At 41.8% G+C, this 24,037-nt stretch overlaps 1 protein-coding gene across 5 annotated transcripts in view; it reads left to right on the top strand.

The window, feature by feature from the left end:
* The window catches only part of NOVA1 (NOVA alternative splicing regulator 1), a 98,651-nt gene extending 75,396 nt beyond the window's left edge, over positions 1 to 23,255 (top strand). For 3 of the 5 annotated variants that reach the window (XM_083165903.1, XM_083165901.1, XM_083165904.1), the window contains exons 3-5: positions 6,343 to 6,509; positions 11,567 to 11,638; positions 19,226 to 23,255. In XM_083165903.1, coding sequence (XP_083022029.1) covers positions 6,343 to 6,509; positions 11,567 to 11,638; positions 19,226 to 20,233 — 1,247 coding nt within the window. In that variant the 3' untranslated portion in view covers positions 20,234 to 23,255. The remainder of the gene's footprint in view (positions 1 to 6,342; positions 6,510 to 11,566; positions 11,639 to 19,225) is intronic. The other 2 variants (XM_083165905.1, XM_083165902.1) reach the window with 1 other exon arrangement.
* The last annotated feature ends 782 nt before the right edge of the window (positions 23,256 to 24,037 follow it).

Below are 24,037 nucleotides of genomic sequence, written 5' to 3'. Positions count from 1 at the left end.
ATGATATCACTAGCAAGGGCCATGCTGAGGAACCCCCTTACCCCGCCCCCACTTACCCCGCCCAACACCCCCTCCCCATGCGCCTTTGCTCCTCGCGGCCACACAGGAAAGTGTGCATGCTGCTGATCTCGCTGGGTACACATATCGGCCCACTGTTCACTCTTAAACAATTAACTCAGATGTAAGAAATAATACATTTATAAGTTACATCTGAATAATGCGTTTGTTCTAGTACACAAAAACTAATTTGCAGAGCACAGTATATTTCCTTGGTCTGGCATGTAAAATATTGGGAAGGAACATCTGTTTCTCCCACAAGCATAGCCATAAAGATAAGGAATATTAAATGCTTGCAAGTGCTGAACGGATTGGCCACAGAGTTAATTTAATTGAAAGCACAGATCACATTGATAGTAGCAAACCTTAGAGAGATCATTAGACCAGACCTCTGCTTTATAAGATATACAGTAGGACGGGAATATTTATACTGCTAGAAGAAACTATTTCAGACAGTTTTTTTCTTCAACTTTGTTTCCATCACCAAACGGTTTCATTGTCCATCAATACCGGTTCCATTCATTCAAAGAACATGCTGGAAACATTCTGTAAAGTGAAACTGGACATGATTGCAGTCTCCCTTTGTCCGACTGTATCAGTAAAGGTTTTTTTTACTCAAATTGACCAAACCGTGTTGTTCTATAGGAAGGGCAATGATAACAGGTGCAGAGTCATTTAGTTTTGGGTGGGTTATTTTGTTTCTGTGCAGGGTAAATACTGGCTGCTTTATTTTACACTGCAATATAGATCTCACTTTGAACACACCTCACCGAAATCTAACTCTGTCTGCACATGTTACATCTGCCCCACCTGCAGTGCAGCATGGTTTTAATAGCTTTAAGATCAGGTCTAAATAACCCTCATAGGCCACCTGTTCAACATGAACTTTTACAATATTTACTACATAAATGTTCAAAAGGAGCAGATGGGGTTTCACCGCTGCGATCAGCGACCTCCTTTTTTTAGGATTAGTGTTCCAAAACCTTGTCATATCCACAGACAGCCATTGCTATGGAACTACACTTCCCAGCAAACAATGCTGCAGTATTGCTGCTAGGACATCCTAGAACTGTGTCAGGACATGCTGGGATGTGTAGTTCCACAGCAGCTGGAGTACCAGCGTTACATATGTGTCCACATACATCTATCCTCCATGCAATACACGTCGCAATATATACGTAAAGCAAGAGCGCTGCATGACCCGGTAGTGCCCAGCATCTTTTTTACTACTTTTTACATTAAAATGCAGAATATCATATAATTTTATTATCATTTTAATCAGCAGGCACTGCTTGTGTGTCCTATTTGTCCCATTTTGCTAAATACATTTTAAAGGAAAAAGTTGCAAAAAAAAAACATGACATGGTACAACTAGAATGGAGGTGAAAGGAGGTTAGATGTATTTGGACATACAGCTGGGGCGCCTCTCAGCCGGCACTGGGAATCGCTGGCAATCACTGGCGGAGAGGTGCAATCCTCTAAATAAATAAGAAGTAGAATTGGTCTTTTGGAAACGTCTTCAATAGAACTGTGGCTCTATGATTTGAGTGTTTTGTACATTGAAGGCAAAAGCCAATAAAAAGAATCTGACAACAACAATCTCTAGTATATAGAATTATCAACAGTTGAGAGGTACATACAAATATATTCTGCAGTTATCAGTACAATGCTTTTGTTGTTGTTATTATACTTTCTAGCCGCACTGCAGTAGTACATGACGCTGAAACAGGGATCAGACCATTAAATCATAATAGGAACATAGAAGAAAGAGGAGTTTGTCTCCGCTCTCTCCAGTCTACAATCTAAAGGCAATGAGGGCATTGAGACACAAGGCGCAAGTGTACTGTGCAGTGCTCCAGCCATGGTGCACAGGTAGTAGAAGAGATGTGCTGGTCCAGCCCGGTGCACAGGTAGTGGAAGAGATGTGCTGGTCCAGCCAGGTGCACAGGCAGTAGAAGAGATGTGCTGGTCCAGCCAGGTGCACAGGTAGTAGAAGAGATGTGCTGGTCCAGCCAGGTGCACAGGTAGTAGAAGAGATGTGCTGGTCCAGCCCGGTGCATAGGTAGTGAAAGAGATGTGCTGGTCCAGCCAGGTGCACAGGCAGTAGAAGAGATGTGCTGGTCCAGCCAGGTGCACAGGTAGTAGAAGAGATGTGCTGGTCCAGCCAGGTGCACAGGTAGTAGAAGAGATGTGCTGGTCCAGCCCGGTGCACAGGTAGTGGAAGAGATGTGCTGGTCCAGCCAGGTGCACAGGCAGTAGAAGAGATGTGCTGGTCCAGCCAGGTGCACAGGTAGTAGAAGAGATGTGCTGGTCCAGCCAGGTGCACAGGTAGTAGAAGAGATGTGCTGGTCCAGCCCGGTGCATAGGTAGTGGAAGAGATGTGCTGGTCCAGCCAGGTGCACAGGCAGTAGAAGAGATGTGCTGGTCCAGCCAGGTGCACAGGTAGTAGAAGAGATGTGCTGGTCCAGCCAGGTGCACAGGTAGTGGAAGAGATGTGCTGGTCCAGCCAGGTGCACAAGTAGTAGAAGAGATGTGCTGGTCCAGCCAGGTGCACAGGTAGTAGAAGAGATGTGCTGGTCCAGCCAGGTGCACAGGTAGTAGAAGAGATGTGCTGGTCCAGCCAGGTGCACAGGTAGTGGAAGAGATGTGCTGGTCCAGCCAGGTGCACAGGTAGTAGAAGAGATGTGCTGGTCCAGCCAGGTGCACAGGTAGTAGAAGAGATGTGCTGGTCCAGCCAGGTGCACAGGTAGTAGAAGAGATGTGCTGGTCCAGCCAGGTGCACAGGTAGTAGAAGAGATGTGCTGGTCCAGCCAGGTGCACAGGTAGTAGAAGAGATGTGCTGGTCCAGCCAGGTGCACAGGTAGTAGAAGAGATGTGCTGGTCCAGCCAGGTGCACAGGTAGTAGAAGAGATGTGCTGGTCCAGCCAGGTGCACAGGTAGTAGAAGAGATGTGCTGGTCCAGCCAGGTGCACAGGTAGTAGAAGAGATGTGCTGGTCCAGCCAGGTGCACAGGTAGTAGAAGAGATGTGCTGGTCCAGCCAGGTGCACAGGTAGTAGAAGAGATGTGCTGGTCCATCCAGGTGCACAGGTAGTAGAAGAGATGTGCTGCTCCAGCCAGGTGCACAGGTAGCTGAAGAGATGTGCTGCTCCAGCCCGGTGCACAGGTAGTAGAAGAGATGTGCTGCTCCAGCCAGGTGCACAGGTAGCTGAAGAGATGTGCTGCAGCGGTCTGAGATCCGTCATTTTTATTTCAGTATTTAACCTACAGCAGTGCCATTCATTTGCGTAGAGGACAATCCTGCAGATTAGGTCATTAGAGATCCAGCGTACAGAGAAATATACTGGGGGCATCAGATCTGACGACAACACCGGAGAGATCTATTATTTAGGATTTTCCCGAAATGTCTTTTCTCATGAAGAGAACATGTCTGGGGGTTGGGGGTGCATGCAAAATACAGTTTTCACCCAGTGACAATCACACACCAGCAATTAGCCACTGTGAACAATTAGCACATTCCATTCGCTTGCTAATTATTACAATTAGCCACATAGTCTTTAAGTGATTGGGGGCAACACATTAAGACTTCATTATATTTCTATTTGAATATAAAGACGGAGTATTTGCACCTCGGAGCTCGTAGGCATTGCGCAGTTTACCGCAGTCCCCACTGGGCTGGTACCGAGGCGAGGCAGCTGTGGGGGGTGAGGCTGCCTTCACTGGGATCACTTGGGGCGTTCTTGATTGGGGATGGAAATAAACGTGTAGTTCAAGTCCTTTACTTAGCGACATAAATGGGAAGCTGGCAGCACAGCGCACATTGTAGAAAGTAATGTTGGGTATCGCTGTGCGAGAAACCAGACAGCATAATAGACAATTAAGAACAGCTTGAATCACCCATTCTGCACAGACTGTATGGTGTTTAGGAAGCCGAGTGGCGCAGAAGGATCTAGGTGACCGGTCTCCGCTATCTGTTGTTTTACTCTGTTGTGCGCCCTCTTCTGGGTTTGTAGCAACATTTAATATATGATTTTGGCATCTCAGCAGAGGGGGAAGGCCGCAGAGGAAGCAGAGCCTTGCACTGATTTATATTGTGGTCCGAGAAGTACTTATCATCAAGACTTGGGGTTTTTTTTTTTTTTTTGGCTTTTAAGCGAGCACTTCTCAGCAGCATTATAATGCCCCGCACTTGTCCTGTCAGCTCGGTGACAATGATAAAAGACCCTGCTGTTTCTTCCAGACACTAATGAAGCCTGAAAGCTTTTAAACATGACAAAATTTCCCAGAGTTTGTTGATTTACGGTTTTTATTTTTTATTACTGGTGGTAACCACAGCTCCGTCATCATGGCGGGCGTGCGGATCACCGCTGAGAATTGCTGTGCCACTTTATGGCAGCAAAAAGCACTAAAATAAAGGCAGATCATTCTTCTTCCACCCGCAGACTATTTCGCAGAAAAAAAATATTGATTGTCTGTCTGTCAAAAAAATCAGAGCGCATACAAACATCTTCTTAGACCGGTATAAGGCTGCAAGGGCCTTCTGTGTAGCGGAATACTAGATAGGTGACCAGGCTCAGTGCACTAATGGAGAACCCTGGCACTCTAGCTGTTGTTGAACTACACATCCCAGCCTGCCCTGCCACAGTTTTAGCTTGGCCAAATAGCAAAATACTAGCAGGGCATGCTGGGAAATGCAGTTCAACAACAGATATGGCTTCTCAGTGGCAAAAGCTTTACCTTCCTGTCTTTCAGATATGCTTTTCAGATTGGACGTACTTCTGTCCAATTGTATTTGAATTCTTAGTTATGCTCATATAGAACAAGGATTAGAGAAACAATAAAGTGTAGTATTTCCGACAGCCGGGAAATCAATCATTTGCCATCTAATCTTACGGACTGGGTGAATAATTACACCTCAGATTAATATTCCCGGTGCGCCCTCTAGTGTTCACAGCGCAGTGGGGATGACCTGCTGTAGGCCATAAAGTGACTTCATGCCAAAAAGAAATAGTCTCCCATCAAGGAACACAACACAAGGTAACACAAACAGGGTTCCAGGCCCATACACAGCAAAGTTTAAATATAATCAGTGTTTTCTCTCAGGCCAATAATATTGAGCATACACACTGAACAATATAGATGAACGATATCTTCCAGTGACGTCACCGGATTCGACCAGCATGTCCCTTTCTGAGTGATATCTTTTACAATATCCTCTAGGGCAGTGATCTTCAACCTTTTACCTTGTGGCACACTGAATAAGATTTTAAAAATGCCAAGGCACACCATGAGATCCCCACAGGGCAAAACACATTAGACTGCACAAGAAAGAAAAAAAACATTGGTCCCCATATAAAAAACACTGGTCCACACAGCTAACAAAAATACAATAAATTGACCCTTTTCATGAAAAGAAGAGACCAGTAAATAACAGTTGAAGTGCTGGTGACTGTAAACTGGTTCGGGCATCTCTAGATCTGGGGGCACACTTGAGAACAGCTGAAGGCACAGTAGTGTGCCACGGCACAGGGGTTGAAAAACACTGATCTAGGGCCTTAAACGTGTCTGATATAGGTAAAGGAGGAGTCCCTATTGCAGCAAAGTCCAATTATTTTTCAGTGACTGTATAATTCATGCACCATGATAGGCCACATTTAGAGAACCAGAAGTCCCAGCATGTTTCATCTGCTTAAGTCTTCCTCAGGGGTAGATGCGTGTGTTTGGAATCCTCTTACATTCTGTATGATACTGAAGAGCATTAGCTGGTTGACACCAGTTTTCATGTTGTGTGTGTGTGTGAAATACATAATGTCTCTTTCACATCGCACAAATAACCCGGGTCCGACCGCGATCACCGGCAGAATGAAGAATGAGGACAAATGCCGCTGACGCCAGTGTTCTCTCACCGGAGAACACTGGCGCTGACATCTCGCTCAGCACTGTGTGTGTGTGTGTGTGTGTGCGCTGATCAGCAATGTGTGATCACTCAGAACAATCGCTATATGTGTAGCCCCATTAGACAAAATTGCTTAGTCAAAAATACTTAGTCAAAATTGTCCATTAGCCAATATCTCCCAGTGTGTCCGGGGCTTACCCATGTAATGTAAATAATCTGCATTATTGGTAAAGTGCACACATGCAGGTCAGCCCGGTCATACTCTGTTCATACATATCTATGTAATTACCTGTGTGCTTGTGGTGCATTGGAACCTACCGGTGTCATTGTCACTGAAGTGCTCAATATTACATAACAAGAATACCAGTAACACCATCCATCGTCTTTACAGGTACCACAGAGCGGGTCTGTCTGATCCAGGGCACCGTAGAAGCCCTTAATGCAGTCCATGGGTTTATCGCGGAGAAGATTCGGGAAATGCCACAAAACGTGGCCAAGACAGAGCCGGTCAGCATCCTGCAGCCACAGACAACCGTCAACCCAGACCGGATCAAACAAGTATGTATTTGGGAGATCCCACAAAGATCTATGTGAAGTGTTTATGTGGCCCGTGCATCATGTAGCAGTGTATTTTGGGGGAATTGGTTTATAAGGGAATGTACAGTACAGTATGATTATTCTCTGGCAGATCCTCGAGGCGGGTCATACATACACATCTGTGTAGAATTAAATACATTTATTTTTCAAACTGAAAAGTTTCAATATAGCTTGTTTGACCTACTACTACTACCCAAGGCAGATTGGTGTTACTCACTGACTGTAATGGGGAATTCCATGCCTCCAAATGAGGGAACAATATTTCTCAATGTGGGGTTAGCATTTGTGAATGTGGCTATTTGCCAGTTATTCCGCATGGTCCCAACTGTTCAAATGGAAGCACCCGCTCAGGTATTCAGGGGATGGTACTTGTGTTATCAGACAGGTCGCAGAGATGTGTCCTCAATACCCCATGAAGCGCAGTGTGCCTAGTGTGACGCAGCTGCCAATGTAACTCTGCTGACGCCATTAATGCATCTTAGTCACAACCCAATGCGACTAGAACGCACAATTATTATTATTAATTTATCACCAGTTATTAATATAGCGCACACATATTCCGCAGAGCTGTACAGAGACTATTATTACCAGTTATTATATAGAGCACACATATTCCGCAGTGCTGTACAGAGAATATTATTAATAGTTATTTATATAGCGCACACATATTCCGCAGCGCTGTACAGAGAATATTATTACCAGTTATTTATATAGCGCACACATATTCCGCAGCGCTGTACAGAGAATATTATTAATAGTTATTTATATAGCGCACACATATTCCGCAGCGCTGTACAGAGAATATTATTACCAGTTATTATATAGCGCACACATATTCCGCAGCGCTGTACAGAGATTATTATTACCAGTTATTATATAGTGCACACATATTCCACAGCGCTGTACAGATATTATTATTACCAGTTATTATATAGTGCACACATATTCCGCAGCGCTGTACAGAGACTATTACCAGTTATTATATAGCGCACACATATTCCGCAGCGCTGTACAGAGATTATTATTACCAGTTATTATATAGCGCACACATATTCCACAGCGCTGTACAGATATTATTATTACCAGTTATTATATAGCGCACACATATTCCACAGCGCTGTATAGAGACTATTATTACCAGTTATTTATATAGCGCACACATATTCCGCAGCGCTGTACAGAGACTATTATTACCAGTTATTTATGTAGCGCACACATATTTCGCAGCGCTGTACAGAGATTATTACCAGTTATTATATAGCGCACACATATTCCACAGCGCTGTACAGATATTATTATTACCAGTTATTATATAGTGCACACATATTCCGCAGCGCTGTACAGAGACTATTACCAGTTATTATATAGCGCACACATATTCTGCAGTGCTGTACAGAGATTATTATTACCAGTTATTATATAGTGCACACATATTCCGCAGTGCTGTACAGAGACTATTATTACCAGTTATTATATAGTGCACACATATTCCACAGCACTGTACAGAGACTATTATTACCAGTTATTATATAGTGCACACATATTCCGCAGCGCTGTACAGAGAATATTATTACCAGTTATTATATAGTGCACACATATTCCGCAGCGCTGTACAGAGATTATTATTACCAGTTATTATATAGCGCACACATATTCCGCAGCGCTGTACAGACTATTATTACCAGTTATTATATAGCGCACACATATTCCACAGCGCTGTACAGAGACTTTTATTACCAGTTATTATATAGCGCACACATATTCTGCAGCGCTGTACAGAGATTATTATTACCAGTTATTATATAGCGCACACATATTCTGCAGCGCTGTACAGAGACTATTACCAGTTATTATATAGTGCACACATATTCCACAGCGCTGTACAGAGACTTTTATTACCAGTTATTATATAGCGCACACATATTCTGCAGCGCTGTACAGAGATTATTATTACCAGTTATTATATAGCGCACACATATTCCGCAGTGCTGTACAGAGACTATTATTACCAGTTATTTATATAGTGCACACATATTCCGCAGCGCTGTACAGAGACTATTATTACCAGTTATTTATATAGTGCACACATATTCCGCAGCGCTGTACAGAGACTATTATTACCAGTTATTTATATAGCGCACACATATTCCGCAGCGCTGTACAGAGATTATTATTACCAGTTATTATATAGCGCACACATATTCCGCAGTGCTGTACAGAGATTATTATTACCAGTTATTATATAACGCACACATATTCCACAGCACTGTACAGAGACTATTATTACCAGTTATTTATATAGCGCACACATATTCCACAGCGCTGTACAGAGACTATTATTACCAGTTATTATATAGCGCACACATATTCCGCAGCGCTGTACAGAGATAATTATTACCAGTTATTTATTAGTGCACACATATTCTGCAGCGCTGTACAGAGATAATTATTACCAGGTATTATATAGCGCACACATATTCCACAGCGCTGTACAGAGACTATTATTACCAGTTATTATATAGCGCACACATAGTCGCAGCGCTGTACAGAGACTATTATTACCAGTTATTTATATAGCACACACATATTCCGCAGCACTGTACAGAGACTATTATTACCAGTTATTATATAGCGCACACATATTCCGCAGCGCTGTACAGAGATTATTACCAGTCATCTATATAGCGCACACATATTCCGCAGCGCTGTACAGAGAATATTATTACCAGTTATTATTTAGCGCACACCTATTCCGCAGCGCTGTACAGAGACTATTATTACCAGTTATTTATATAGCGCACACATATTCTGCAGCGCTGTACAGAGACTATTATTACCAGTTATTATATAGCACACATATTCCGCAGCGCTGTACAGAGACTATTATTACCAGTTATTTATTAGCGCACACATATTCCGCAGTGCTGTACAGATAATATTATTACCAGTTATTATATAGCGCACACATTCCGCAGCGCTGTACAGAGGATATTATTACCAGTTATTATATAGCGCACACATATTCCGCAGCACTGTACAGAGATTATTATTACCAGTTATTATATAGCGCACACATATTCCGCAGCGCTGTACAGAGACTATTATTACCAGTTATTTATATAGTGCACACATATTCCACAGCGTTGTACAGAGAATATTATTACCAGTTATTATTTAGCGCACACATATTCCGCAGTGCTGTACAGATAATATTATTACCAGTTATTATATAGCGCACACATATTCCGCAGCGCTGTACAGAGGATATTATTACCAGTTATTATATAGCGCACACATATTTCGCAGCACTGTACAGAGATTATTAGGTACTTATGTAGTATCTGGGCGTCCGATTTTGTGATTGTATGCCTTACCTTAAGGCATACAATCAGATGCGATGCGATGCGATTCGATGCGATTTTGCATAGGATTCAATGTTAAGAAGGTCCTGTTCATTTCCCCACTATCCAAGTGGGCATAGAGTTGATTTTATATAGCGTGGCGAGCGCATATTTCTTAAAAAGTATTCTGTGTCCCCTCGCGGGGCTCGCTACGCTCGCCACGCTTCGGGCTCGGTGGCTCGCTACGCTCGCCACAGGTTTATATCCAACTCCATGCCCACTTGGATAGTGGGGAAAGGAAAAGGACCCCTTTTTCCCATTGAATTCTATGTTAAAATGGACTCAGACCATTTTAACATTGAATCCTATGGAAAAATCTTGACCATCGCACCGCATACGATTTGGTCGCATGCAATGCGATCCGATCCAATTTCTAAATCGGACGCCCAGATACTACATAAGTACCGATTATTATTAACAGTTGTTATATAGCGCACACATATTCCGCAGCGCTGTACAGAGAATATTATTACCAGTTATTATATAGCGCACACATATTCCGCAGCGCTGTACAGAGATTACTATTACCAGTTATTATATAGCGCACACATATTCCGCAGTGCTGTACAGAGAATATTATTACCAGTTATTATATAGCGCACACATATTCCGCAGCGCTGTACAGAGAATATTATTACCAGTTATTATATAGCGCACACATATTCCGCAGCGCTGTACAGAGACTATTATTACCAGTTATTATATAGCGCACACATATTCCGCAACGCTGTGCAGAGAATATTATTACTAGTTATTATATAGCGCACACATATTCCGCAGCGCTGTACAGAGAATATTATTACCAGTTATTATATAGCGCACACATATTCTGCAGCGCTGTACAGAGATTATTATTACCAGTTATTTATATAGCGCTCACATATTCCGCAGCGCTGTACAGAGACTATTATTACCAGTTATTATATAGCGCACACATATTCCGCAGCGCTGTACAGAGAATATTATTACCAGTTATTATATAGCACACACATATTCTGCAGCGCTGTACAGAGATTATTACCAGTTATTTATAAGCGCACACATATTCCGCAGCGCTTTATAGAGTACACATCGCTCTGTGTGTAGGGGCCACAGCGATATAGATGTGTGGCCCCGCGTGTTGCTATCATCCGCCGATTAATATCCAGTTACATCACCGATCACGGCCAATGTTCTCACCGGAGACCACTGACCCTGGCAGATTGCTCAGCACACCACGCTGACACGTTGAGCGCTGTGTGCTGAGCGATCATGCTGAGCGTTCTGAATGATCTAGCGTAGGACAATGCTGATCACTTGCAGCTGACGGACACTGAGTTGCTTTGACTTCTATACAGTATATGGTGGAACCTTTTATTTTCCTTTTATTTAACTTTCCTGCTGAAATTGTTTTCTATCACTAAACCAATCTCATCCATCCTCCTCTCCACCCTGGCTCCACCCGGAAATGCTTTTTATTTGGTACCTTTTTTATTTCCCCCCCCCCCCCTACTTTTTTAATTTCACTCCTTCAATGCCAGCCAGAACTGTGCTCTACAGACTGACGCTGGCATTGAAGGGGTAACTTTATTACTCAAGCTGACTGATTTCTGCTTCTGACCCTGCTTTGTTCTGCAGACATTGTCATCATTACCACCAGCCACCAAGTCCTCTCCATCCGACCCCATGACCATCTCCAGAGCCAGCCAGGTACAGTACCATTCTCCATGTACCATGTTACTCACTTAGAACAGGACAGCGCACCCACCAGGGATCATCACCATCATGGGGGAAGGGAACAGCGCCCCCCGTAGCAGAGAGAGCTACGTTACATGTCACAGCAGATTGTAACACACATTGGATATACATTCAATGTTAGCAAGTGATTTACAAGTAACAAAACGGTGGCAAAATCTCAAGTGAATCACCTAATACAGTAATACAGTAAGTTATACACAATGTACATTTCCCACCTGTACATGATAGATGAATGTATGTACCAGCGCAGGCTGTGGAAAAAAAAGCTATAATAGAACGGTATCTTTTACAATATATTTATTAATAATAAAAATAGCTGTATTTTAAATTCATGGAATTCCATATAAATAAGAACATAAAATTAGATTGTACAATTAAGATAAATGGACATTCGTTAGCTCAGTTTTTGAACATCACTTACATAGACATATATTGTATGGATATATTACCAATCGGACATCAATGCAATTGTCTCCCAGTATAGCAGCAGATGATTCTCAGGTGTCCAATAAGTCCCAACACAGAGTCCATAGATGGACTTAGGATTCCTCTGACAGGGTAATGGTAAACCTGGAGGACTGGAATGAGTCTGGAGCTGCCTCGGATGATTTCTTCCGGATAAATTACTGTTTGGAGATTAGATGGAGCAAGTGGGTTGGTATTGTCCGTGGTCCAAAAAAGCCTTGTAGTGATGGTTGGAGTGAATGTCCAGTATAGAGCTCAACGCGTTTCCCTGGGATTAACCTCCCAGCTGATTCTGCTCCTGAGGAAGCTGGGAGGTTAATCCCCGGGAAACGCGTTGAGCTCTATACTGGACATTTATCCGGAAGAAATCATCCGAGGCAGCTCCAGACTCATTCCAGTCATCCAGGTTTACCATTACCCTGTCAGAGGAATCCTAATTCCATCTATGGACTCTGTGTTGGGACTTATTGGCCACCTGAGAATCATCTGCTGCTATACTGGGAGACAATTGCATTGATGTCCGATTGGTAATATATCCATACAATATATGTCTATGTAAGTGATGTTCAAAAACTGAGCTAACGAATGTCCATTTATCTTAATTGTACAATCTAATTTTATGTTCTTATTTATATGGAATTCCATGAATTTAAAATACAGCTATTTTTATTATTAATAAATATATTGTAAAATATACCGTTCTATTATAGCTTTTTTCCACAGCCTGCGCTGGTACATACATTCACCTTTGTTCCTACATTCTCGGGGCCTGACAACCCCAGTACCAGCAGCAGATAGTAGCGCACCCATCAATCTTGTTGTTTCTGTACACGATAGAGCAGGCTGGGCAGCCCCTGTATTAGGTGGGCAGCCCCTGTATTAGGTGGGCATCCCTGGGGATTAGCCACAGCACCTTTTGATGCTGAGCACCTTACCAGAGTTTTGCTGTTGTACAGTTGCCACAATGGGGTAAATGCAATAAGATGCGAGTTATATTGAAGATGGAATATGTTGCGTGCGATTTGCAACAAGTGCCGAGATTTTTGCGATGAAGTGACGAGATTTAGAGCAACGATTTTGGAAAACTTAAAACCAGGTTGGGTTTGAATTTTTTATTTGAAATGACCACAATCAATCTCATGGTTACACTGAAGAAATGTCAGCACTTGCCGCAAGTTGCAGGCTATACCATTTGGCGCACGGTCACTGAATCAGCCTGTAAAAGATCAATGACACAAACAGCAGCAGTCACTATGTAGTATAGAACTAATCTACAAACACTCCTATAAACAGATATAAGGGGGGGGGGGGGGGGGGGGTAACATGTGACCCTTCTTGAGTAGTAGGTTAGAGCCCAGAAGAGATAGCGGATTCGATGTCCGGGCGTTTCTATGTCCTCAGTAAAGTGCTTACAAATGACAATTTATTAGACACACCAGAACAACCATTTTTGTTGTGATCCATTAATTTCACTATTTTTTGCATAGATTTAGGACATTTTGCTTTTATTAAGTTCTGTTTATATTATATTACTTACAACTTGTTCTATTGATTTTTAAAGTTGAGACAGATACATAGAAGAGAGTTATTCAATAACAATAAGTCACATATCATTTTATACTAGCAGATGAAGCGAATCCATTATGAAGTTTCCGATATATGGCTGGATGCGAGCTACTAAGGCCGATAAAATAGGTTATCTTTAGATAAGACAACCATTAGCCTGATTCCGATGTATTGGGTTGAGCACTGCGTACTTGGAAGGTATAGATATAGATAGACACTTCCTGCGTACGTGTGTGAGCTACGGCTGTGTCTTACGCCGCCCATACATGCACAGCGCGTTCTAAACTAGATTGCTTCGTGTTTATTCCAAATGCATCCGATGAGCTAAAACAGAGTGAGTTCTGAACGAGATACAATGCGATCTAGTTCCAAAAGTACCTGCAGCACTTACCTTTTGGATTGTAAGATGTGATATGCACGGGAGCGCGCATCACATCGGCAGCCCAAAACGCACCGTGTATGGTTGGCATTAGGACATAGCATCGGATAACATAGGTGGGCTTAGTGATCATGAGGTCACTCAAGTTGGCTGATGCAGCTCTTTCCAACAGCACAGGGAATCTTAGATGGCAAAGGGAGACGCTGGTTTTGGCACCGCCACACAGTGGAAGCAACACGCCTCTGTTTTATGAAACTGCGGCTGACATCCGCCCCTCCCACAGCCCAAATGGCTGCAGATAGTCACTCGCTTCACATCTGCAGCCGCATCGTGTCCCGTACTGCACATCATTCATATGGGTCAATGTACCAGTTTCCAGCACTGCAGGATTTCCATGCAGTAAAAGTTCTGTTGCAGCACCCACCTCATGCAGAGGTCACAACTGATAACCAGGCCGAGCTATTTAGATCAATCATTAAATTACAATCTTTCATTACAGTCAATTACACTCTGCGCTCTTTGGTCCTGCCAGCGATTTCCCAATTTACGGGTGTTCTCCAGCCTGCAGCGCCTGTCAGGAACAGTTCTTGCTGCTTTTTGTTTTCCCACCAGGGTACAGCTCGACTTTTAACCCTTTTTATCAACGGACATTTTTCTCCATTGCGTCACGTAATGGGAAATGTAATATTAGCTGCATAACTTGTATTTCCTATAGTATTTGTTTCCAAGCCACACAGTGACTACGGATTTAGGCAAGAGACTTTGTTAAAATTACAATAAGGAAAAGTTTATGTAAAATCACTGAGAGTAACAACATACAATATATTTTAATCCTATAATTGTAAAGTTTTGGTCACATTATAAAATCTTGTATCAAAGCAGCGCTGTACAGGGAATATTATTAATAGTTATTTATATAGCGCACACATATTCCGAAGCGCTGTACAGAAATTATTATTACCAGTTATTACATAACGCACACATATTCCGCAGTGCTGTACAGAGACTATTATTACCAGTTATAATATAGTGTACACATATTCCGAAGCACTGTACAGAAATTATTATTACCAGTTATTATATAGCGCACACATATTCCGCAGCGTTGTACAGAGATTATTATTACCAGTTATTATATAACGCACACATATTCCGCAGCGCTGTACAGAGAATATTATTACCAGTTATTATATAGTGCACACATATTCCACAGCGCTGTACAGAGATTATTATTACAAGTTATTATATTGCGCACACATATTCCGCAGCGCTGTACAGAGAATATTATTACCAGTTATTATATAGCACACACATATTCCGCAGCGCTGTACAGAGATTATTATTACCAGTTATTATATAGCACACACATATTCCGCAGCGCTGTACAGAGATTATTATTACCAGTTATTTTTATAGCGCACACATATTCCGCAGCGCTGTACAGAGATTATTATTACCAGTTATTATATAGTGCACACATATTCCGCAGTGCTGTACAGAGACTATTATTACCAGTTATTATATAATGCACACATATTCCACAGCGCTGTACAGAGATTATTATTACCAGTTATTATATAGCGCACACATATTCCGCAGCGCAGTACAGAGAATATTATTACCAGTTATTATATAGCGCACACATATTCCACAACCCTGTACAGAGATTATTATTACCAGTTATTATATAGCGCACACATATTCCGCAGCGCTGTACAGAGATTATTATTACCAGTTATTATATATCGCACACATATTCCACAGCGCTGTACACAGAATATTATTACCAGTTATTATATAGCGCACACATATTCCGCAACACTTTACAGAGAATATTATTACCAGTTATTATATAGTGCACACATATTCCTCAGCGCTGTACAGAAATTATTATTACCAGTTATTACATAACGCACACATATTCCGCAGCGCTGTACAGAAATTATTATTACCAGTTATTATATAGCGCGCACATATTCCACAGCGCTGTACAGAGACTATTATTACCAGTTATTATATAGCGCACACATATTCCGCAGCGCTGTACAGAGACTATTATTACCAGTTATTTATATAGCGCACACATATTCCGCAGCGATGTACAGAGATTATTATTACCAGTTATTATATAGCGCACACATATTCCGCAGCGCTGTACAGAGAATATTATTACCAGTTATTATATAACGCACACATATTCCGCAGCGCTGTACAGAGACTATTATTACCAGGTATTATATAGCGCACACATATTCCACAGCGCTGTACAGAGACTATTATTACCAGTTATTATATAGCGCACACATATTCCGCAGCGCTGTACAGAGACTATTATTACCAGTTATTTATATAGCGCACACATATTACGCAGCGCTGTACAGAGAATATTACCAGTTATATTATATAGCGCACACATATTCCGCAGCGCTGTACAGAGAATATTATTACCAGTTATTATATAGCGCACACATATTTCGCAGTGCTGTACAGAGATTATTATTACCAGTTATTATATAGCGCATACATATTCCGCAGCGCTGTACAGAGACTATTATTACCACTTATTATATAGCGCACACATATTCCGCAGTGCTGTACAGAGAATATTATTACCAGTTATTTATTTAGCACACACATATTCCGCAGCGCTGTACAGAGAATATTATTACCAGTTATTTATATAGCACACACATATTCCGCAGCGCTGTACAGAGAATATTATTACCAGTTATTATATATCGCACACATATTCAGCAGCGCTGTACAGAGACTATTATTACTAGTTATTATATAGCGCACACATATTCCGCATAGCTGTACAGAGATTATTATTACCAGTTATTTATATAGTGCACACATATTCCGCAGCACTGTACAGAGAATATTATTACCAGTTATTATATAGCGCACACATATTCCGCAGTGCTGTACAGAGATTGTTATTATTACCAGTTATTATATAGCGCACACATATTCCACAGTGCTGTACAGAGACTATTATTACCAGGTATTATATAGCGCACACATATTCCACAGCGCTGTACAGAGACTATTATTACCAGTTATTTATATAGCGCACATATTCCGCAGCTCTGTACAGAGATTATTATTACCAGTTATTTATATAGTGCACACATATTCCGTAGCGCTGTACAGAGGCTATTATTACCAGTTATTATATAGCGCACACATATTCCTCAGTGCTGTACAGAGAATATTATTACCAGTTATTATATAGCGCACATATTCCGTAGCGCTGTACAGAGAAGATTATTACCAGTTATTATATAGCGCACACATATTCCGCAGCGCTGTACAGAGACTATTATTACCAGTTATTATAAAGCACACACATATTCCGCAGCGCTGTACAGAGATTATTATTACCAGTTATTATATAGCGCACACATATTTCACAGCGCAGTACAGAGACTATTATCAGTTATTATATAGCGCAAACATATTCCGCAGCGCTTTACAGAGACTATTATTACCAGTTATTATATAGCGCACACATATTCTGCAGTGCTGTACAGAGACTATTATTACCAGGTATTATATAGCGCACACATATTCCACAGCGCTGTACAGAGACTATTATTACCAGTTATTTATATAGCGCACATATTCCGCAGCTCTGTACAGAGATTATTATTACCAGTTATTTATATAGTGCACACATATTCCGTAGCGCTGTACAGAGGCTATTATTACCAGTTATATTATAGCGCACACATATTCCTCAGTGCTGTACAGAGAATATTATTACCAGTTATTATATAGCGCACATATTCCGTAGCGCTGTACAGAGAATATTATTACCAGTTATTATATAGCGCACACATATTCCGCAGCGCTGTACAGAGACTATTATTACCAGTTATTATAAAGCACACACATATTCCGCAGCGCTGTACAGAGATTATTATTACCAGTTATTATATAGCGCACACATATTTCACAGCGCAGTACAGAGACTATTATCAGTTATTATATAGCGCAAACATATTCCGCAGCGCTTTACAGAGACTATTATTACCAGTTATTATATAGCGCACACATATTCTGCAGCGCTGTGCAAAGATTACCAGTTATTTATATAGCGCACACATATTCCGCAGCGCTGTACAGAGAATATTATTACCAGTTATTATATAGCGCACACATATTCCGCAGCTCTGTACAGAGATTATTATTACCAGTTATTATATAGCGCACACATATTCTGCAGCGCTGTGCAGAGATTATTACCGGTTATTTATATAGCGCACACATATTCTGCAGCGCTGTACAGAGATTATTATTACCAGTTATTATATAGCACACACATATTCCGCAGCGCTGTGCAGAGAATATTACCGGTTATTTATATAGCACACACATATTCTGCAGCGCTGTACAGATATTTTTATTACCAGTTATTATATAGCGCACACATATTCTGCAGCGCTGTACTGAGATTATTATTACCAGTTATTATATAGCGCACACATATTCCTCAGCGCTGTACTGAGATTATTATTACCAGTTATTATATAGCGCACACATATTCTGCAGCACTGTACAGAGAATAGTTGAACATTCACATCAGTCCCTGCCCCAGTGGAGCTTACAATCTATATTCCCTACCACATGTACACGCACACTCATTCATTCTAGGGTTAATTTTTGTTAGGAGCCATTTTACCTACCAGTATATTTTTGGATTGTGGGAGGAAACTGGAGTACCGGGAGGAAACCCAGGCAAACACAGGGAGAATATACAAACTCCCGACAGTTAGAGCCATGGTGGGATTCGAACCCATGACCTTATTGCTGTGAGGCAGTAATGCTAACCAATTGGGTTATTTAAGATTACCCAGCCGTTGTAGAACTGCAAGTCTCAGAAAGCAGAGTTTGTTGTTCCACAAGCGCTGGAAGGACACCTACCTCTAATGTTATGGATCGTAACACTATGTATTAGTAAAATAAGTTATCAGTATTACAACTCTGCCTGTAATGATATCCGTGTTTAGATGTTGTCCGCCATCAAAGATAAACACATTAAGCCCCATCCTGATTTATAATCATGTGATTTCCACCTGTCTTTTTCCCCCCTTGGCTTCTTCTTCTTGTTTTTCTAACCTCAGGTGAAGATCATCGTCCCCAACAGCACTGCAGGACTGATCATCGGGAAGGGAGGTGCCACTGTGAAGGCGGTAATGGAACAGTCTGGTGCATGGGTGCAGCTTTCCCAGAAACCAGATGGCATTAATCTACAGGAACGAGTGGTGACTGTAAGTGGGGAGCCAGAGCAGAACCGCAAAGCAGTAGAGCTGATAGTGCAGAAGATCCAAGAGGACCCACAGAGCGGAAGCTGTCTGAACATCAGCTATGCCAATGTCACCGGACCCGTAGCTAACTCCAATCCCACAGGATCCCCGTATGCCAACACTGCTGAAGTTCTGCCTACCGCTGCGGCTGCAGCAGGGCTTCTGGGACATGCCAATCTTGCTGGGGTGGCAGCTTTCCCTGCTGTCCTCTCCGGTTTCACTGGCAATGATTTGGTCGCTATTACATCAGCTCTTAACACCCTTGCCAGTTATGGCTACAACCTCAATACTCTAGGGTTGGGACTGAGTCAAGCAGCAGCCACTGGAGCACTAGCCGCTGCTGCTGCAAGCGCTAACCCAGCCGCAGCTGCAGCAGCAAACTTGCTGGCTACATACGCCAGCGAAGCATCTGCAGGTGGTGGCAATGCAGGGGCAGCGGCTGGAACGTTTGCACTAGGCAGCTTAGCTGCTGCCACCGCAGCTACCAATGGATATTTTGGGGCAGCATCGCCTCTAGCTGCTAGTGCCATTTTGGGCACTGAGAAGTCAACGGACGGCTCCAAGGACGTTGTAGAAATTGCTGTGCCAGAAAATCTGGTAGGTGCCATTCTTGGCAAAGGGGGCAAAACATTGGTGGAATATCAGGAGTTGACTGGCGCCAGGATACAGATCTCCAAAAAAGGGGAGTTTGTCCCCGGCACCAGAAACCGCAAGGTAACCATAACAGGCACACCAGCCGCCACGCAAGCTGCCCAATATCTAATTACGCAACGAGTCACTTATGAGCAAGGTGTTCGAGCGGCCAACCCACAGAAAGTGGGTTAAATGCCCTCCCTGTCCTTCCCTTCCCTGGATGTTAACTTAATTGTCCCCCCCCCCCCTTACCCCTTCTTCTTTTCATGGATGTACTGTATTTTGCAGGAGCGATTTATATTTTATTTTTTATTAGATTTTTTGTTTTTGTTTCCGTTTTTTTGTTATAGGCAGGGGAAGTGCGCGTCGGGTTATTAATATATAATTATGCAAATGAACGCAACAGTGTTGACAAAGCGCATCTGTAAATAATACATGTTTTGCGGATGTTTTAGAGAGGGAATTTTTTTAGTGTTTTTTTATTTTATTTTTTAATTTTGAAGGATTTTTGACAGGTTATCTCTCTCGTTGAGGTTTATTGTTTACGCGTCAAAAAGTAACGTTTTTTGAAGCCTGCCATTTTACCAGCATTGTTGTAGTCGAAAATGAACTGAATGTAAACAGAAGTGACGCATAGGTTTTAAGCTCTGTGCGGCCTGACGAGCCCGGTAATGCTCTGCACTGTCAGGTGTTGCCGGTCCCCTCGGAACTGCATAGTAATCAGTATTAGTCCTTAGTGACGCTATAACTGAACTACTGTTTTGCTGGAAAACAGCAGAGGGTTTGGGTGGGTAGGTTACCTATAAAACAAAAGGGAGTAAGGAAAATCAAAAGCACTGTCCAACTTCACTCATGCTTCCTGCCCTGGGGTGGCAGCGTATGAGGGAAACAATGTTTTGGAATAAAAAAAAAGAAAAAAAAATAGTTTTAAATTAAAACAAAAAAGATATATATATATATATTATCTAAAAGCAATATAGTTGCAAAAAAGCACTGTAAAATATATATTAAAAATGGTTAAAACTGTGGAAAAAAAATAACCTTTTTTGGTAAGTTTACAGATCAGTGTCTTCATAACAACCTGTATGACGGTGAATATTCCGGCTGGCCAGGCTACATTTCTATCATTTATGGCTCATGGATCCCATCAGATTTACCTCTTCTGACGGGTGAAGTTCGGTTTTACAAGAGCTGTGTCTGTTTCCTTCCTTCATTGGGTTTCCCCTCCTGCCCCTTCATGCTGAAATCCTTTAAATCCCCAGTCTCTCACCCCATCTTGTTTTAAATGCTTTATAAATCACCCATGCTTTTTCCTCCCCTAGATGACCTTGTTTCCAGTCGTACTCTGGAGAGACAACCGATGTCACACGTTCAGCAACATTTCACAATGGCGGTTGTAGTTAATCTATTCATTGCTATTGTGCGGCCTGTGGCAGCTAAATTGTTATTCGGAAAGGCATTCCTCCTCTCTGTCAGACAACTTCTAGCTTTGATTTTTCTCCAATGTAAGATATAACCAAAACTGTTAGTTACTGCTTTTAGTTAACGTTAATGGTTTTCATTTGGGGTTCATAGTACTGGGGTTTTAACTAGTCCCCCTCAGTGACTGGCCAGCCAGGCACCAGTTGAACCATTAACATCCTCCCCCTTTTAGACTTAGCGCTGTGCTGTGTGCGTATTGGACATTTTCTGCGCCAAATCCCACACGCACACAACCAATGAAAGTGCCAACTGTTAGCTGATGAGGTTTCATTATCTGCAACGACTTAGTGAGGGCGTTGCCTTTTAAAACGCTTCTGATTGTGTATAATTTTAACACTAGCAATCTCTTAGTGTTGTCAATGTAGATTTTACTGTGAACAGTATCTGTGATTTTTAGCTGTTTTGAACTCTCTCCGGAGAAAGGCTCAGTCAGCCACCGCAGTCTCCGATAGACGTTTTACCTGCATGTTCTTTTTCCGTGGGGCATCTTTATGTCGGCTTCAGTCAGTACTTCCCTGCATGCTCGTTTAGCTGAGGTAGTGTTCATTTCCGGCGTGTGTCTACCTGTCGCAGCGCAGGTTCCTCCAAGGGCCATATTGTTTTCTTTTTTAGAATAAGCCTTTTTTGTTCTCCAACTTGTCACCCCCCCCCTTCATGTTTCTGAGTGCCAACTAGCCAGATCATTCTGTTAACCTCTGCATTTGGGCCACCTCAAGCCGCTGAAAAGTGGCCGTTCATGAACCCAGCATCTTCTCATGCTATGCATGCAGTCGTACAAAAAATAAATAAAAATAAAAATCAATGGACAATAAAGTAATTAAAAATAGTAAATAATAAAAATTAAAAAAAAAACACAAAAAAAAATAAAATGCTGGCTACCTCTGGATCATCAGGCTGAGAAATTCCCAAACAACTGTTTTCCTTCCATCTCAACTTCAATCCATTGATAACGTCCATCATAACCAACTCAGTGACATTTATCGCTGCTCCTCCTGTGCAACCAATAACTGAACAATGATTGTGATGTCCTCTCGTCTGGCTTCTCGCCCAGCATCTCTCTTTCTGAACTGTGATCTCTTTTTTTTTTTTTTTTTACTTTTTTTTTTTTTTTCGTTCATTGAACTTACAAAAAAAAAAAAAATTATATATATATATAATACCTTCATCACCATGTTATATAATATAATTATGGAGTATTGATTTAAACATCCTTCCCGTCAGTTCCTTTCCACGCAACCTTCCTGCCTTACTCCTGTGCAGTTTCTGTTCACTGTTATTAGCCCCTCCCCCCTTCCCTCCCCAATTTTGGAGAGGCCTATGACGCACTGCTGAGCGAAGCCATGCGATCTGTCAAAGGCTCCTCAAATTTGGAGGTGGGAATCCAGCCATTCCAATCTGATGATCAAGTCAATTTCTTTCTTTTTTTTTTCCTTTTCTTCTTTCTTTCCTTCCATTTTCACTTTCTCTTTGATTACAGAAAGAAAAAAAAAAACATTTTCAAAAAGAGAAAACTGATATATATTAAAAAAAAAAGGAATGATATTGCTTGTTTTTAAAATGGAAAGAGCAAAGCTGTCGTACAACTGTGTTTTAATTGGTAATGGTTATTTATCGTTAATAGTCTCTGTAGCTCTGTAAGTTTTTATGACAATACAGTGTAACTAGTGGTTAGCCGATGATGCGAATATATTTACTCATATCATTATAAATGTGCTTTGTTCATCATGTATCATCACTGTCTCCCGTCTCATTATTTTCCTTGCATGTCACTAGTTTCAATTCATTTATAATACATTAACAGTGAATAATACCTATCAGATTTATTTTCCCCACTGTCCTGGTATTAGCAGGTGCACCAACACAGAGCTGCAGGTTCATCAGCTTTCCATGCTCAGATTTTCCTCTTTAAATGAACATGCTGCATTAGGAGAGATTTGCTGCACTCAGCGGATGCTACGTTCATTACAGCCGTCAGCCTCTCCTGGCGTGTTGTAAGTGGCACCCAGCACTAAAACGCTCTGCTTCTGGCAAACCGTGTGGACGGAGGGCAGTGGCAGGATGGATAGTGTGGATACTTGCCTCTATATTGTTATTTTATATTCTCTACAGAGAAAAGCCTCTGAAGCTAGCAGACGTCCCGGCACGCACGCACATTGCAGCATATTCATTTTGCAATAAAAAGGCAGCAATGCAATTTGATCACACAATAGCAAAAAGCTGCTTCAGACTTTAGGAGACCAAGGGCTTTGAGAAGCAGATAGGTGGCTTCTGAGGGACCTGTTTATATGAATCTCGGGGGGGGGAAATGTTTCAGACCCTTTGTCATATCTTCTATTCCAACAATCTCTGGGAATCATACATTCCATCCAAGAACTCTGCAGCCTCTGGTTCAGACTGTGTGTGGCAAGAGTTGGGCGTCCTTCCAGCCTGTTACATGGATTCTCCTATAGCCATCACTGTTAACATGTTGTAACCATACCTGGCAACAAGGCACTAAATAAGGCAAATTCCTGT

This window comes from Crinia signifera, chromosome 12, assembly GCF_055691185.1.
Source record: "Crinia signifera chromosome 12, ASM5569118v1, whole genome shotgun sequence".
NCBI classification, from domain to species: domain Eukaryota; kingdom Metazoa; phylum Chordata; class Amphibia; order Anura; family Myobatrachidae; genus Crinia; species Crinia signifera.
Note: the sequence above shows the minus strand (reverse complement) of the source record. Positions and strands in the feature narration are given on the sequence as shown.